Source organism: Silene latifolia, chromosome 5 (genome assembly GCF_048544455.1).
Source record: "Silene latifolia isolate original U9 population chromosome 5, ASM4854445v1, whole genome shotgun sequence".
Taxonomy (NCBI): domain Eukaryota; kingdom Viridiplantae; phylum Streptophyta; class Magnoliopsida; order Caryophyllales; family Caryophyllaceae; genus Silene; species Silene latifolia.
This window is the reverse complement of record NC_133530.1, coordinates 88,444,376-88,463,560: the sequence shown is the minus strand read 5'-3', so window position 1 is coordinate 88,463,560 and position 19,185 is coordinate 88,444,376. Positions and strand designations below refer to the sequence as shown.

The 19,185-nt window shown below is 38.0% G+C and overlaps 2 protein-coding genes across 2 annotated transcripts in view; both read left to right on the top strand.

Annotated features, from left to right (window-relative positions):
• LOC141657807 (uncharacterized) overlaps positions 1 to 18,841 on the top strand; it is a 96,876-nt gene extending 78,035 nt beyond the window's left edge. The window contains exons 2-3 of the mRNA XM_074465152.1: positions 17,381 to 18,207; positions 18,540 to 18,841. Coding sequence (XP_074321253.1) covers positions 17,487 to 18,086 — 600 coding nt within the window. The 5' untranslated portion in view covers positions 17,381 to 17,486 and the 3' untranslated portion in view covers positions 18,087 to 18,207; positions 18,540 to 18,841. The remainder of the gene's footprint in view (positions 1 to 17,380; positions 18,208 to 18,539) is intronic.
• On the top strand, positions 14,852 to 16,229 carry LOC141657803 (protein GAST1-like). Its single transcript, XM_074465147.1, has 4 exons — positions 14,852 to 15,061; positions 15,400 to 15,453; positions 15,580 to 15,613; positions 15,794 to 16,229. Exons 1-4 carry the CDS (start codon positions 14,996 to 14,998, stop codon positions 15,973 to 15,975), a joined length of 336 nt encoding a protein of 111 aa, XP_074321248.1. The 5' UTR covers positions 14,852 to 14,995; the 3' UTR covers positions 15,976 to 16,229.
• Positions 18,842 to 19,185: the final 344 nt, after the last annotated feature.

Here is a 19,185-nt window from a genome sequence, read left to right as displayed (position 1 = left end):
CCGAGTGATCTTTACTCGACCGAGTGTTGTTTATACTCGGCCGAGCGTTCTTTCGGCGGAGGGGTGTTAAATTTTGAGCATGCGTTTACGTTTCTTTCTTTCTTATCAGCTCAAAATGCCGCCCAAAAGAACTCCTGCGCAGATCCAAGCTTCGGAGATGACTCTTGATGAGATTGCTCGCATGATTGAGCAACAAGAGGCTCTCCTTGAAGCTCTCAAAAGTGTGGGAAAGGGGAACGAGAAGCCGATTGATGCAACCCAGCTTAGCATCAACATTGCTCGTTTCCACCCTCCCACATACGACGGGGTAGGTGAACCAAAGCTGCTCGAGAAGTGGCACCGTGAGATTGAAGCTCTCATGGAAATGGTTAAGTGCCCCGAGGATATGATTGTTGAACAGGTTGTGTACTACCTAAGGGGAGAAGCGGCAGTTTGGTGGCAGAACGTCAAGGAAGATGCTAGAGCTTACTACCAGGAGGAAGGGGCTATTCCGTGGTCTGGGTTAAAGAGCGCTATGAGAGAGCGATTTGCCAGGAGCATATCCGACACAAGATGAGATCCGACTTTGAATCTTTCACTATGTCCGAGGAGATGACGATTCATCGATTACTATCATCGATTTGTGGAGCTATCTCGTTATGTGGAAGATTTGACTCGGGCAAAAAGGTTTGGCTCTCCGATTTGAGAGGGGCTTGTCAGCTAAGATCGTGAGTCGATGCAGTCGGGGTTGCTACGACCTCAAGGAGGTGTATCCGAGAGCGGGTCAAGCCGAGAGAATGGTGGATCTCTCAAGGGAGATCGAGGAGAGGTCTCTCGTAAAAGAGAAAGGCGGTGATGGTGGAAACAACGGTCACCCCACAAACAAGAAAGGGAATTTCAACAATGCTAAGGCTTTTTCTGGTGGAGCCTAAGGTTTCTCGGGAGGTTCTCGTGGGTGGGGAAAGAATGGGGGTCGGGCTGTAAGTGACAACACCAACCTTACGTGCTTCAACTGTGGTGGTGTAGGCCACAAAAGGCGGGAATGCACGAGCTACAAGCCCGCAATGGTTCAGAGCTCGATCGGAAATTTCTCTCGGGGGCCGACTCGAGTTTTGCTAGTAGCCGACCGGGAGGTTCATGGGGCAACAGAGGTGGACGGGGTAACCAGGGCGGTTACAACCGCGGTGGTGGTGGATCTTATCGTCGAGAATAATAATGTGTCACCCAGGATTCTAACGGCTAAGCCAAGTACCTCCAATGCTTGATTCAGGGTGGAGGACAGAAGAAGAATAGTGGAAAGCTCTTCATGATGGATAAGCGGGAAGCACAGGATGATGCTCATGTAGTTACCGGTACCTTTCTTGTTAATAATGTACCGTCTTTTGTTTTGTTTGATTCAGGGGCTACACATTCTTTTGTGTCTAAGAGTCATGCGGTGTCTATGGGTTTGGGCAAGTTTGAGGTTGTAAAAGATGATGTGTTCATACCTTGGGGAGTCGTGTCGTGTCTCAAGTTATATAAGGGTATACCTATGGTGATTGGAGGGGTAGATTTACCGGTAAACCTGTTAGAGTTTCCTAAGGATGGGTTTGAGGTAATTGTTGGGATGGACTGGCTGGGTAGGTATGATGCCAGGATAGATTGTAGACAGAAGAGAGTGTCTTTAAAGAGTCCCAAGGGTGTTAAAGTGTCTTATAGAGGGTTTGTGGTAAAGCCTAAGTGTAGGTTTATAGCAGTTATGACTTTAAAGTCATGTTTAAGGAAGAAGTGTCCCTTAATCCTTTGTCATGTGAGAGATCATCGGGTAGAGCCGCCGACGCCTTCCGAGATTTCCGTGGTGAAGGAATTTGAAGATGTATTTCCCGAGGAGATACCGAGTTTGCCTCCCAAGAGGGATATTGATTTCAGCGTGGAGCTTAAACCGGGAACGGGTCCTATATCTAAAGCACCTTATCGTATGGCACCTAAGGAGTTGGGCCGAGTTGAAGAAGCGATTACATGAGTTGTTAGACAAGGGTTATATCAGGCCTAGCGTGTCACCGTGGGGAGCTCCAGTTCTTTTTGTAAAGAAGAAAGATGGGAGTATGAGATTGTGCATTGACTACAGAGAGCTCAATCGGGTTACAGTGAAGAACAAGTATCCGTTGCCGAGGATTGATGATTTGTTCGATCAGCTTAGTGGAGCTGGTGTGTTCTCTAAGATTGATCTCAGGTCGGGGTATCATCACCGAGGATAGCAGACGAAGATATTCCTAAAAAATGCGTTCGATCTCGTTATGGTCATTACGAGTATGTAGTGATGCCTTTTGGGTTGACCAATGCGCCAGCAGCTTTTATGGATTTGATGAACCGGATCTTCACACCGTTTTTGGATAGGTTTGTGGTTGTTTTCATCGACGATATCCTAGTTTATTCCAAGACCAAGGAAGAACACGAAGAGCATTTGAGGATAGTCTTGGAGACCTTGAGAGAAAATCAGCTCTATGCCAAGTTATCCAAGTGTGAATTTTGGTTAGAGGAAGTGGCTTTTCTAGGTCATGTCATATCCAAGAAAGGGGTATCTGTGGATCCTAGTAAGATTGAGGCCGTTACCAAGTGGGAATCGCCGAAGAATGTAGCTGAGATCCGGAGTTTCTTAGGCCTTGCCGGCTACTACCGGAGATTTGTGAAGGATTTCTCTACCATAGCACGGCCTATGACGTCCTTGATGAGGAAAGAAGTCAGGTTTGTTTGGGATGAGAGTTGTGAAACGGCGTTTCAGACCTTGAAAGAACGCTTGACCACAGCTCCTATCCTAGCCTTACCAGAGGGTTGTGAGAACTTTGAGGTTTATACCGACGCTTCAAAGAACGGTTTGGGTTGTGTCTTGATGCAGGGAGGGAAAGTGATAGCTTATGCTTCGAGGCAGTTGAAACAATATGAGGAGAATTATCCTACTCATGATCTGGAGCTGGGAGCGGTTGTGTTTGCTCTTAAGATTTGGAGGCACTACCTTTATGGCGCAACTTTTAAGGTGTTTTCTGATCACAAGAGTTTAAAGTATATCTACACCCAGAAGGAGCTGAACATGCGACAGAGACGGTGGATGGAGTTGATTGGAGATTATGATATGGACATCATCTATCATGAGGGTAAAGCTAATGTTGTTGCAGATGCTTTGAGTAGGAAGAGCGTTCATTCGCTATGCACAGCTATGTCCTTGCTGAAGTTGAGAGACGAGATGTCTAGTTTGGGGATCTTTATGATTCGAGAAGGGAATACCATCGGGGATTTGACAATTGAGCCAGAATTGTATGAGAACATCAAGAGTAAGCAAGAGCTCGATCCGAAGATTCGGGAGTGGAAGTTAACGGTGGAGAGCGGAGCAAAGATCTAGGTTCTCAATACATCCAGATGGGAGTGTTAGATTTGATGGGAGATGGTGTGTTCTGACGATGCGAGTTAAGGAGAATGATCTTGTCTGAGGCTCATTGCACTCCTTATTCGGTTCACCCGGGTGGTGACAAGCTTTACAGAGACCTTAAGAAGACTTTTTGGTGGCCGAACATGAAGAGGGAGGTAGCTGAGTTTGTGGCTAGATGTTTGACTTGCCAGAGGGTCAAAGGTGAGCAAAGGAGACCTCAAGGTAAGATTCGGTCCCCGACGAGTGCCCGAGTGGAAATGGGAGTCGATCTCTATGGACTTTATTGTGGGGTTACCGAGGTCACAACAAGGTAACAACATGATTTGGGTGATTGTGGATCGGTTAACCAAGTCAGCTCATTTTGTTCCAATGAAAGATACTTGGTCTAAGATGCAGTTGGCATTGGGTTACAGAAGACATGTGGTTCGGTTACATGGTATACCGAAGGATATCGTTTCTGATCGTGATGCGAGGTTCATATCCAAGTTTTGGCAAGAACTACAAGAGTTGATGGGTACAACGTTGAAAATGAGTACAGCTTTTCATCCGGCAACCGATGGTCAGACAGAACGGACCATCAAGACCTTAGAAGACATGTTAAGGGCATGTGTTATGGATTTTGGAGGCAGTTGGGAAGACAGACTTGATTTGATCGAGTTTTCATACAATAATAGTTATCATACAAGTATTGGGATGGCACCATTTGAAGCGTTGTATGGCCGGAAATGCCGAAGTCCAGTTTGTTGGGATGATAGTTCCGAGACAGTGGTTCTAGGACCACAGTTGGTCCAGGATATGGTTGAGCAAATTCAGTTGATTCGCCAAAAGATGAGAGCAGCTCAAGATCGTCAAAAGAGCTACGCCGACTTACACCGCAGGGACATTGAGTTCGCGGTAGGTGACAAGGTGCTTTTGAAAGTGTCACCTATGCGAGGTGTTATGAGGTTTGGGAAAAAGGGGAAGCTAAGCCAAAAGTTTATAGGTCCTTATGATATTCTGGACCGTGTTGGCGAGGTAGCCTACAGGTTAGCTTTACCACCAGCTTTGGATAGAGTTCACAATGTTTTTCACGTATCTCAACTCCGGAAGTATGTGAGCGATCCGTCGCATATCCTTGAGATGGAGAACATCGAGTTGGATGAATCCTTGTCCTATGCCGAGATTCCTAAGGAAATTCTTGATCGCAAAGTTCGTAAGACCCGGAATGGTGAGACGGTTTTACTCAAGGTCCTTTGGTCTAATCATAACGTGGAGGAAGCCACATGGGAACCCGAGGAAGCTATGCGAGAGCGTTTTCCTAACCTTTTTGATCAGGTATGTTCGGTTACAGGGACGTAACCGTTGTCTTTTTAGGGGGGTAGGAGATGGTCGCGATAGTGTTTTGTGTTTTCTTTGCTTTGTTGATTCGTGTCGGGAGATGTGTTTGGAGTAACTTGTTGTGATGCTTGTGTAGTTCCTTGGAGTTGTTTCATGTGTTTGTTAGAGTCTTGTGTCGTGGTGTTGTGTTTGTGTGTAGTTGAGTGTGAACTTCGGGACGAAGTTCTTTTTAGGGGGAAAGATTGTAACACTACGGATTTCCTTTGGAGCCTACTCGACCGAGTAGAGCTTACTCGGCCGAGTAGTGCTCTTTGTGAAAGTTATTTCGGTTCTGCCGAGGAACACTCGGCCGAGTATAGTGAATACTCGACCGAGTGTAGACCACTCGGCCGAGTGTCGTCACACTCGACCGAGTGTCCGGTCTGGCGAAGTTATATTTTGACGGTTTGATTAGGGTATGATTAGGTTATTTTATATTTTCCGCGTCAGTTTTCTAATATCAGTTTTCAAGCGTTATCACTGCTACGTTACCCTAATCACATCCAAATCATCCCCTAATCCTTTCCTTGAGCATTTCGTAGCATCTTTGTGTGGATACTTGCGGTAACTCTTGCGTATAAGGTTTTGTTGCACTGTTGGTAAGTTCTACCTTTGTAATTGTTGCATCTTTTTGGGTTGCTATACATTTATGTGGAAGGGGATGTTGGGAATCGTTCAAAGTGTAATTGTGTTGTATGATCTTTGTATAGGAGAAGACTTCGTAGAGGAGCCTTTTTGATTGTCCGTGTTGCTTACTGCTGTGATTGCTAAGGTAGGGTTTCCCTACTCAGTTGCTGTGCTTTACATGACATGTTATTGTATTTATCGTTGTCTATTGATCATCGTAATGTGGAGATTGTTGTGATATTGTTGGTGTGAGGGGATTGAGATGGCAGTGATGTCATGTGATTGTGATTGTGGTGGAGTCACTTGCGGGAGTGGCTTCACACCCTAGTTCGCCCTCCGTGGAACCCGCCACGGGAGGGGATGTGCACATTAAGGGACAGGGATTATTGTCGCTCGTTGAGGAGCTGGACTAGGTGGGATCGGCTGCGGTCACCCACTGGCGGCGAGGATTACCTGTTGCGATGGGTAATCTGGCAGGGCTACACACTTTAGTGTGTAGTCGGTTACTATGTGAGACAGGGTGATTGGGAGTAGACGATGATCAAACGAGTATTGCATTTGTTTGTCTTGTTTGTTGCATAATACTGACCCCGTTGTTGTTTGTGGAATCTGCGGTGATCCATTCGGGGATGGTGAGCAGGCTTGACAGGTTTTGCTAGTGAGAGCTTGGGGATTATCTTGGGAGATTTGCCACCATGAGTCATAGCATCACCGTCGGAGTCTTAGCGAGTTTCTTTTATTATTAAGACTTCGGAGTTGTATTTCATTAGACGGTATTTGGGTTTGGATATTGTAAACTTTGCATTTTTCATTCCTTTAATAAATGTGCTCAGTTCAGACGCTTTTGATATGTACTAACCTCGGGCAACCGAGATGGTAACAGTCTTTCATACTTGGGTGGTCCTGGTAAGGTACCTTGGTATGAGGGGGTGTTACACTCCCATCCACCATCGTCTGGAAGCAGTGTTCGCCAACTGACCGACTACCTCAATACCCACCAGCAGACACTCCACCGTAGTGTAACCGCACATAACACCTCGGACCACGACATACCTCTCAAGTCTTACCCACCTAACCAACACCCAACCCGCCCCCCACCTAACCAACACCCAGCAATTCATATCCTACCCCTTCCTGCCTCCACCATCCCCTACATCCCCCACCATGCCTCCAGCATAACCACCTTCCCGACCCAAACCCATCCATGATCCCTAACCCTTCTCGTAACCTTATGCGACTCCTCACCCCATCATTACCCACCCATCGCGACCTCTCCCTTATCACGACCTCCCAATAGCAACCCCGCCCATTCATTCGCTTTTTAAGTTGCCATTGAGTCATGTTACCACTTATCTCTCAACATTGTAAATCATTATGTCATGCAACACAGTTAATTTGAGATGATTTAAAATGGGAGATTTGAGATAATTTGTTTTGATAACACCTTAGCTTATTTACTCATTACCTTTCAATGTCATAATGTTTTGCATTAGTTGTTAGATAATTTTTATAAATTCACTCGAACTTATAAAAATTGAAAATAATACTAAGTATCTAAATTGAATTTCTAATAATTTTATATTATCTATTACTCATGATCTGAGATATATTATGTAATAATTACTTGAGAAATTTTAGCAATTTTTTTTTTTTTTTTTTTTTTTTTGTAAAACCAAATATCAGAATAAAGTAAGATTATTTCAAGGTATTGAAATATTGTCTTTCGCTTCTTTCGTTAAACGACGCACTTTGATTTAGTGAAAGAATAAAAATTTATGATTAGTAGCAAACTTACTCGTTATAGTTATTTATGAGATACGATTTTGACAATGACTCATTGGCTTGAAAGATTGGTTTAATAAAAAAAAAACAGAGAGAGAATCTTGATTTAAAACTTAAGTTTGTTAATATTGCAATTTATAATATGAATTGACCCGATTAAATATAAAGCGATCATATTGTTTATTGTTGCACACGGTCTATTATCACTGAATAACTTGAAAATAGCTTATCCGTAGATGACCCGGACTCGACTATAATTCTTGCAAACCCAATATGACTTAACTCGAATTAATCCGATTAGAATCCGACCGGGTTGACCCATTTGCTAAGTCTAAACCCAGTGACCTATTTGTATGACAGATGTAAGGATATTGTAAGTTGATAGTTGGGTTTTATTTCATCTATTTCACATATTTTATAGTGGTGATATACTGAAGGTCATTTTCTATTTGTGAGAGGTAACCCAAGTGCGAATGGATCTCAGGTTTTCATCAAATACAATGACAAAATTAAGATGAACAACATCTCGTAGTAGTAAGTACATAATCATAGTGCTGACCTCATTAAGTATATGATCAATGTTCCAATAGTTACCCTGGACAATTGGCATAGCCTATACGTGTGGCAGAGGCGGAAACATGATGGTGCGGCGAGATGATGGTGGTCGAAGGTGGGTGGCGTTTGAAAGTAACCATATGATCGTAGTGGACAATTTCGCACACATGTTATATATGTTCAAAGTAACAGAAGATCAGAAAGAGTAACAATTACTTGTTACAATGCGGGGATACCAAGTCCTAATAGTCTAATACTCTTGGTGATATTAATTATTAAAGCTAAAAATATGTATATTAGTGGCTAAAAATGGCAGAAGATAACATGCATTTTTTTTTTCCGAAAATAATTGTTACTCACTTATACTTCGTATTTGCTAAGTTCCTTCTCTACCAAAATCATACAACAGTAAATTTGGAAATGATTGTATGCTAGTATCTTTTCAGAATCAAGAATCAAGGCTTAAATTTTGGTTTGTTCATTTTTATGCACTTTCTAATATCTTACTTTAGAATTTTTAACCTGTCATTTTTAAAAATTTAAAAATTTAGTGGGGCCAAATAAGATGACAAATTGACAATCATTAGTTATTAGTTACTAATTTTGAATTATGATGATTAAAATAATTATGATTAAATTAGTTGATTTTGAATTTATGAAAAGTTTAGGATAATATGTGATGGGGCATATTCTGCACCGCTGACCAAGTCAACACATTGAGCAAGATCAAAGATATCCACAGCAAGTCAACGACTTAGACAGACTAGCCGATGCATCCCATCGGCACACTGGTCTCGGCATGATGACAAACCGCCAAATAGGGACACATACCCGCGTACTCATATCCAAGACCCCGGCGGCGAGTCAATACGGCCCGCCGCCGCCATAGGTATCTCTCGAGGGGTAGATCGGTCTTTCCACCTGCTAGCCACTTGGCCACTTGGCCACTACGTGACAAAAGGTGAAAGCCTATAAATACTCCTCAACCTTCATTGAGGAAAGGATCCCACAACTAAAACCTAAATACGCTATTCATCTGGTAATATCTCCCTTATCTCTCTACAATACGTATCTAGCCAAGTAACACAGCTTAATCCTTTAAGTTTACTGACTTGAGCGTCGGAGTGAGTACGCTTGGCACACAGCCAAACCCTCAGTTCGTTCATTGTTGCAGGAGAGGCCGAGAGGGACGATAGAAGCAAGAAGGGTTCAACTCAAGACATTATTCTACAAGCCACGGGTGGTAACTAATAACTGCTCTGGAAATTACACCCGGAACAATTAGCACCGGCCGGGGGCAATCAAAATCAACCGGCACTCTCAGCATTGGTCTCGGCCAGCCTCATGTTCTTTTCCACATCGGATGCCCTTTACGCATCCATGTGGAGGGGGATATGGTATACGGGAACGCCTAACAAGAGCCACGCCGATGCGGAAGAAGTAGCCGATCGTAAGATTTTCCGAAAATACTTGTGCGAATATATGCTCAACGTACATCGGAGCCCATACCACGGCATGACTACGCCTGGGGCAAATTGATGGGGCATATTCTACACCGCCGACCAAGTCAACACATGAGCAAGGTCAAAGATATCCACAAAGAAGTCAACGACTTAGACAGACTAGCCGATGCATCCCATCGGCTGTCACCTGGTCTCGGCATGATACCGCCGGTAGGACACATACCCGCGTACTCATATCCAAGACCCCTCGGCGGCGAGTCAATACGCCCCGCAGGCCGCCATAGGTATCTCGGCCGAGGGTAGATCGGTCTTTCCACCCGCTAGCCACTTGGCCACTTGGCCACTACGTGACAAAAGGTGAAAGCTTATAAATACTCCTCAACCTTCATTGAGGAAAGGATCCCACAACTAAAACCTAAATACGCTATTCATCTGGTAATATCTCCCTTATCTCTCTACAATACGTATCTAGCCAAGTAACACAGCTTAATCCTTTAAGTTTACTGACTTGAGCGTCGGAGTGAGTACGCTTGGCACACGCCCAAGCCCTCGATTCGTTCATTGTTGCGGGAGAGGCCGAGAGGGACGATAGAAGCAAGAAGGGTTCAACTCAAGACATTATTCTACAAGCCACGGGTGGTAACTAATAACTGCTCTGGAAATTACACCCGGAACAATATGATTTAAAGTAAGATTTGTTTTTGAAACTCACTGGGGGATTCTTAAATGTATTCAAAATATCAGCATGTGTATATTATAACCTTAATTAGTCAGATTTAAAACTTAATAAGTCAAATTTAAGTAATTAATCAGCATCTTATATATTATTTAAAAGATACTCAAAAATTATCCTAAAATCGTAACTGAACAAATATCCTAAGATGTAGGCTACAAAGTCTAGGGAAATAAGTTGTAAACGAAATTTTAAGATGGTATAAGCTGTAAACGAAATTTTATGATGATTTTTAATTGAGTTAGGAAACATCATATACTATTGCCGTTATTAAAGTTTGAGATTTCGTATTATATGGCTAATTGACGACTTGATTAGTTAGTTTGTATAAATGGATAGCAATTATATATTATATATTTTTATAAATGGCAAATTATATATTTGTATAAATGGCAAGCAATATTAAAAATATCATACCTAGTTGATTAAATATATCCCGAATATCTAGGCGTCCGTTTAGGAAACTGTATCATCATATTTGTTAGAAATCCAGCAAATGACACGTGTCGTATGAATATGTCTTGACACGTGGCGATTAAATAAGTTGCTGGTTGTTGCTTTAATATAATATATGATATGATGATATATGATAAAACAATGAACTTTCAACCACAAAGCGACACCTCAGCTTTGTGGTTGTTCTTTTAATAAAGATGATACATACTCGTATTACTTTCATTTGGTTCACTTTACAGTTATATGAAGGGACGAATGAAGTTTAAAATTTGAGAAGAAGAGAGATATAAAATTCCAAAATATTAGGGTGAAATTAAAATCCATCAGATTTGTAACTCATTTTAAAATACCCGTTAAACACAAGAATCGATCAAATGATTCAAGGAACATAATAGTTTTTAATTTTCGTTATTACACTCGCAGAAGTTTTGCTGACTTGACCACACTACTTTACCGACGCAACTATTTCGGTAATTTAACAGGACGTGGGGGAGTTGCTTGGCCCCATTTTGTTCCTTTATTTCCCTTCTAATTTTAGTTTTCTCGTTTAGTTTGTAGTTTGAAATTTCTTTTTCCGCTTCTCTTAACCCCAAAAAAAAAAGCTCAAGTGATTTATTGACTCACTTGTATAATTGTATTTCAAGGTTCCTGAGCTCAAAAGCTAATATGTCGTAGTAAATTTTTGTTTCAAACGGTCATTTTTGTCTGAAGTTTTAGACGCACATATGTGATAATTTTTTTTTAATAATATCTCCTATTTACTAAAAGAATATGTGAACTCACACTTTTTCCCTCCAAAAAACATCTTTTTAAATAAGAAAATTATTGTTAAGTTAATTGTATTTAGTAAATAAGGAAATTAATAATTAATATATATTTCATTATATAATTCTTTTCATTAAAATTAATATTTTTATTAAATTATATAATTTTCACTAAATACTAAACTATAGTATTTTAATTAAATTAAAGTATAAATAATATAGAATTATAAATCACTACCTTTGTAGTATATAAATACTTTTTAGAAAAATACATTTCAACACATTACTCAATTCTCTTAGATTAATTTCCAGTTTTAACTTTTTTTCTCGAAACAAAATACAATAACGAGAAAAATGAACAATTAATGAGATACCACTACTATTTTACAATTCAATTTTACTCGACTTTCTTGAATAATTTTACAGTTCAATTCTTTTTCTCATATAAAAAAATAATGACGTAAAATTTGAAAAATTAATAAAGTGTTAATTTAGAATGATTAAGTAATATAAAAAATAAAAATACTATAAATACCGCGCATTTATTGCGCAAAATCTAAACTAGTAATATTTTAATTTGATAACATACACATTTTAACATGTTCGTATTCATCTTGAGATGTCGGGTTAACAAAATAAATTAAAATGTCAAAAAAAATATTGAGTTTGGGTTATTCTTCTATTGGGTCCGTCCTATGGTATAAGATGGTCCTATAGGAGAGTTGTTGAAATATTTTTATACTAGTATATTAACCGATTTTATTGGGCCTTATGTTATTGGGTTAGGCCTTGTTCTTTTGGACTGAAACTGATCTGATCTGAACTGAACTGAGCTTATAGGATCTGAATTGAACTGAACTTATAGGATCTAAACTGAACTGAACGTATAGGTTATGAACTGAACTGAACTTATAGGATCTAAACTAAACTGAACGTATAGGTTATTAACTGAACTTAACTTATAGGATATGAACTGAACTAACATGATATGAACTGAACTGAGCTGAACTTATAGGATCTGAAGTGAACTTAAATTAAGTGACGTATAGGATCTGAACTGAATTTATAGGATCTGAACTAAATTTATAGGAACTGAACTGAACTGAACTTATAGGATCCGAACTGAACTGAACTTATAGGATCCGAACTGAACTTATAGGATCAGAAATAAACTGAATTGAACTTATATGATCTAAAGTGAACTTAAATTAAATAACTTTAAGTCCAAAAGAACAGGATCTTAGTCTTAAATAAAAAATAGTCCTATACAACAATTTGTGATATTATCCGACCTAAAAAAAGCCAAAATAAAGATGGAAGATGAACAAGAAGTGTGTGAGATTTTGTGATCATCTTAAGAATGAAGACCCACAAGGGTCTCTCAACATAGCTTCAAGTTAAGATAGCTTTTATGTGAGCAAAACATCCCAAAAATTGTAGGAGAGGGTGTGAATAGCAAGTGCATGTGAATGCACATGTAAATGGCCCTATCTATTTCAGCAATCTCCTTCATTCAATATCTCTTTTTGTAATTGCACATGGATGATCAAATTTACTTGGCCCACTTTGTTCATTTTTTGTGGCAATACAAGGTCATTATAATTTCTCGATATAAAACCGTCTTATAAGGTGAGCCATTCTCGACAATTTATTATATAAAACCGTCTTATAGAGTGAGACGATCCTTGTATTATTATCATATAATAAGACGGTTTTATTTTGTAATTTAGGGTGAATCCTTGTTATCTTGGAGCACATACAAGGGTAAATCCTTTGTGTGAAGCCCATTGATTACGATGTAGTCGGCCGTTAGTGAATAGTACTCCGTGGATTATTTCACCAGCTATTAAAGTCCTTTTAACAAAAGTAAAAAAAATAACATTTACTTCCTTTATCTTAGTTAATAATTTACACTTACTTTATTTCCACCGTACAAAATAAATCAAGTGTAAACTATTTACAGAGACGAAGTAGTAAAGTTATGCATAGGAGTAGTAAATTTAATTTTAGCAAAGAAAGTTAAAAAATTAATGGGCTGAATTCTTCACAAAACAAAGTAAAAAGATCAAACTTGAATCTTGCATAAACCGAACTAACCCATTTTTTTTTCTTTTTTTGGGCTCAAATGATTGAATGAGCCAAGAGGACAATACAATATGGAGGATGAGAAATTTAACCCTTGAACCGATTGTGCATAAATAACTCCTTCATAACCACTAGGCTAACTCGATAATAACCCGTTATAAAGATATATAAGTAGGTAATTCGGTTGATTGGTTCATTTGGTTAAATTTGTACATTTGTCTTATGTTTGACACAAGTTCTCATTTTTAACGAGCTTATTCGTCGTAAGCTTGCAACAGATCAAGTAGTATCCATGTGAAATAGATAAGACAAAAGTAGAGTGCCTAAAGAAATAACAAACTATTTTATTTTATCCACCACATGGGTACTACTTGATCCATCGTTAACTTGTGACGGACGATGGAAACTTATTGTATATTTGAAGGCTCAACGCTCATTCGATTTCTCTTTAATGAAACATTGAAAGGTCATTTTCACTTTACTATTGTACATTTGTAGAGCTTCGTATAGGTTCTCTCAATCCCCAAGTAAAAAAAAAAGGTGAATTTTTCAATCCCCAAGTAAAAAAAAAGAGGTGAATTCATCTCTTTAACTTAAAACTTGTACGACGCATTATACATTTGTAGATCATGATCTCAAATCGTTTTAAGTTTAAAACCGTCATTTTTGTACTATGTAATCAATGGCGGATCTTGAAACAAATAATAAGAGAGGCCAAGACTTGAACAATTAATCTTATATAGGGGATAATATATTTACTTAATCACCCAGCTAAGAAAGGCCAAATGCTAATTTATTCATTGAAATTTACATAAAGTTCAATTATTAGGGGAACTAGGCCTCTTTGCGGGCTGCGGCATAACTAAGATCCTCTACTATATGTAATTCATTAATTATTGTCATAATTAGTTGGTTACATACTTACGGTGGTCTTAAGAGATACTAGCTCAAAATTGTTTTTAAAAAAAAAAAAATCACCTACAATTGTACAAATGGTAATGAACTTTTTTAGTAGAGTAAATCAGAGTATGAATAAATCTTATCTTTATTAATTCACAAGACAATACTGTAATTGTGTGCTTCCACGTCATAATTTGTAGCATTTTTTTTTTCGAAAATTCAAAATATGGTGGGTCCCATTGATGTGCAATTGCATTTATTTGTTGATTTGATAATTCAGATTGTTAATTGTTCATGTTAATATTTGTTAATTCAGATTGTAAATATTAACATTATCTATTACACACTAATCATGTATATCACGGAATGTCACCTATTGCCCAATTATTATAATAGAAATGCAAATTTAAATATTCATCAAAAAATATTCATATCGATCTAATACATACCCGTACAATTTTGCACGGGTTTAAAACTAGTATGTGTTATTTATCAATAATATATTTTCTACGACCCAATTATTTGTTTGCCTTTTGATTTTTTATAAGGGATAATTTTAATTAAAGGTAAACAAATGATTAAGACTGAACAATATATGCCCAACCCCATGGTAAAATCTCAATGGTGTAAGGTACAAACTCATATAGTCATATTTAAGAAAGGTAATAAAAAATATTAGTGAGAAGAAAGGACAATTTGGTGAAATATTAGTTACTTTCAATCATAAAAATGTAGACAAACTTTCCTTGAAACTCAAAAGCCATGCATGAACAATCCTTATAAATACCACCTCCATTCACTATGTATTTCCAACATTATCTAACAAAACCTTCCCTTAAAAACTACTCAAAAGTTCTATAACTAATTCTTTGAATCATCAATAGCAACGGCAATGGCAATGAAGCTTGCAATAATTCTCTATGTCACTTTGATGATTGTCCTAATAACAGCAAATCAGGTATATAATAATTCTCGTATAAAACTGTCTTATTAGTTATTCATACAAGTATTACAATACTAGTATGTACTTCATTTATAAAATGAAGTAAATATGTCGCGTTCTTGTGAATCATGATCATTTTGATTTATAACGAATATTAAATACAAACTTATTTGTTCTAGCAACAATCAAGCACGAAATTATGCCTAGACAATGTATTACCTTTGTATTTCTATTTTTTTCGCACTTTTCAAATATTTCTTCACATAATTTGAGAATTGGAAAGAAAATTAAAATACGGAACGAGTATATCATACAAGTATAAGCTCTTTAATTTAATTTGCAAATTTACGCAGGCAACAAGCCAATCTTCTCGGCCACAGATCCAAAATAACCAGCCGTTAAATTTGGTAAGCAATAATTGTAGCTTTTAAATGGGTGACACGATTTATTTTCGAGTGACGTTATTATTACGTACTATTCTTTAAATTTCTGTGAAGCCTAGCTTATTCGTATTGTTTTCTGTCAATTTGTAGTATGGTGCTACACAAGGAAGCCTTCATCCCCAAGGTATAATTTTGTCTCCCCGACTTTCTAGTTTTTCTCCGTTTCATTCATTTATTTACTTTTTATATTATTTGTGAGGAATATTTTAATCAAAGATAAATAAATCGCATCAGCATATTGATACTTTATTGAAAATTTACTGGTTAAACTTTAATCCAATTTTTCGTGTTCAATTATATGTAGAATGTGGAGGAAAATGCACGATGAGATGTTCAGCAACCTCATTCAAGAAACCGTGTATGTTCTTCTGCCAAAAATGTTGCACTAAATGCTTGTGCGTCCCACCGGGAACCTATGGCAACAAGCAACTCTGCCCTTGCTACAACAACTGGAAGACCAAGAGAGGTGGACCTAAGTGCCCTTAATTTGAAGGACCCAATCCCAACTACATACCCTTAAGTTTAGGGTACTACCCATTTCAAGAACCTATATTAATGTTGCCATGTTGGTGTACATTGTACTCCAATTAGTTAATTATGTTTCCTTGCATTCTAACTATTTATCTAGTGTACTTGAGAAAATGAACTACCTATATGTACTTATATCAATAATAATAATAATAATAATAATCTACTTCAATCCTATTTAAAACCGAGTGTTGGGTTTCGATTTGGTATTTAATTCCGGAACTTTTTTTGGTACTCTACTTCGGACCTACTTGAAGTCGATAATGCATGTGTGATCAAACAAATTCTTCAAGTGAATCGAGAGTAAGAGTTGTATACAAACGGTTGTTTTTAACATAGTTTCTTTGAATTGGATGACCGATTTATAAAAATTACTTAAATCCTATTTAAAATCGAGTGTTGGGTTTCAATTTGGTATTTATTTTTGGAACTTTTTTTTGGTACTCTACTTGGGACCTACTTAAAGTCGATAATGCATGTGTAATCAAATAAATTCTTCAAGTGATATTGACAGTATGTTTATTAGAATATAAAGTTTGTTAAGATTAACTATAGTTAATTAACTCAAGTTAGAAAGTTGGTTAGAAGTTTGTTACAACCAACAATATGAGCTATGCTATAAATAGAAGCTCATCCTTGTATTCTGTTTCTTACACAATTATAATCAATACAATCATTCTTCTTCTACGTTTCTCTCTCTCTCTATCATTCCCTCTCTTCATCATACAAAGTTATCATATAATTTTACTGTTCATACAATCAATCAAGAAGATTTCTGGGTTTGAACATGGTATCATCGTTCAGTATTGAGATTCTGGCTTCCTTCTGTTCTATTTCTTGACTGCCTTTTGATCAAGAAATAGGTATAATAATCCCGCTTCCGCATTCAATTCGTTTATACATCGTTTCAGTGCTTATTTTCTCCTTAAGTTCTTCCAAATTTTCTGCTATTGCGTGATTTGTTCTTTCAATCATGCTTGATTATTCTACTGGAAATTCGGATTCTTCTAGTTATGATTACTATAATGACCCATTATTTTTGTCTACTGCTGATCAACCCTCTGCGTCTTTATCTGCTTTACCCTTTGATGGCCATGATTTCATGGGGTGGAAAAGGGAGGTCCTTATGTCAGTAGCTGCTAAGAACAAAGTTGGGTTCGTTGATGGGACCTGTCCAAAACCACCTACTTCTGATAAAAGATTTAATCAGTGGTTAAGATGTGACTATATGGTTTTGCGCTGGATTTCAAATTCTTTAGAGAAGTCTCTGAAGGAGAGTCTGAAGTATGTAAGGTCCTCTAAAGAACTTTGGGCTGAGTTGTTGGAAAGATTTGGTCAGGCAAATGCTTTAGAGGTCTATCAGTTGACTAAGGAATTGGGAGATATAGTTCAAGACAATCTTTCATTGATAGAGTATTATGGTAAACTAAAGAATCTTTGGGAAACCGTGGACTGTTTAGACCCGCCCTATGCCAGTTTGTACTTGTGGTAAACTTGACCTTTGTTCCTGCACCCTGATGAGGAGGATGGTTGAAAGGGAGAGCAATGCAAAATTGATCCAATTCTTGATGAATTTGAATCATGGCTATGACAACATCAGAACCCAAATTCTTTCTATGGATCCACTTCCATCTTTCAACAAGGTGTTAGGGCTTCTGCAGAAGATAGAGAGACAGAAGCAGATAACTGATTCTGTTGCTAGCTTAACTGACTCTAATGCTTATGCGAGTTTCAAGCAACCTGAACAAAGGCAGGGTGGTTTTCAGAGTTCCAAGAATCCTGGTGCAGTTGTCATAAAACATTGTGATCACTGCAACATGGATGGACACACCAGGGAAACTTGCTTTGGATTGGTTAGATGCCCACATTGCAATAAAACTGGTCATAACCCTGATCATTGTTTTTCTATAAGAGGATTTCCTGGTGATAAGAAGGGCAAAGGTGTCAAGAACAATCAGACCAAGAAATCAGCTAATTCTGCAGATGTTATGGGTTTTGAGTCTCCTTTGGATGATGCTTCTTTGGAGCTTGCTGCACATTTTGGTCACAATGTTTCGATAACGATATGATTCTAATGCGATTGGTTCACTAAATGCGATGTCCTAGATGGGATTATTACTTCTGTTGTTGGTCAGGTTCTTAAAAGAATTTCTGATCAACAACCTCATCTTTCTTCTGCTAATTTTGCAGGTAAGTACTCTGTCCACTCTCATGTTTTTACAGCTCATAAATCTGCATGTATGCTTGATTGGATTGTGGATACTGGAGCATCAGATCATATGACATATGATCTGAAGCTATTGTCTGATATACATGAATTTAAAACCCCCGTGAAAGTTGGACTACCTGATGGAACTGTTAAATTGGCTTATAAAATGGGGACTGTTGGATTAACTGATGACATACATTTGCTGCATGTATTTCTTATTCCAGATTTTAAGCAAAATTTGTTATCAGTGAGTAAATTGTTGGATCATAACAAGTTAACTGTTTTGTTCACTGCTCATGGTTGCATATTTCAGGACATTTCAACTAAGAAAAGAGTGGCAACATGGAAAAGGATTGGGGACCTTTACAGGATTTTTAAACCTTTGCAACATGATATCAGTACTGGTTTTGTTAATTTGGTCAAAAAGATTGTTGTTAATAAAGTACAAGAATACATGTTGTCTACTGCAAAGGACTATACTAATAAAGCCTTAGTTACTTCTAATAAGTCTGATCATGTGATTTTATTTCATGCAAGATTAGGGCATATGTCTTTTGATAAATTCAAGTTTGTATCTGATCAATTTGTTGGAATAAAAGAAGATTTACATTGTCATACCTGTATCTTAGCTAAACATCATAGGATTCCTTTTCCTGTTAGTAGTAGTAGAGCCACTCATTGTTTTCATTTGCTGCATATGGATGTATGGGGACCATATAGGATACCCACCATGACTGGTGCTAAATACTTTCTGACCATACTTGATGACTACTCAAGAACACCTGGACTATATTATTTCATAATAAGGACCAAGTTTCATCTTTAATAAAAGATTATTTTGCTTACATTGAGACACAGTTCAAAGGGACAGTTAAGTTGATTAGATCTGACAATGGCACAGAATTTTTGCAAGAATTTTTTAGCAATTTGTTTAAAGCAAAGGGTATTGTACATCAAAC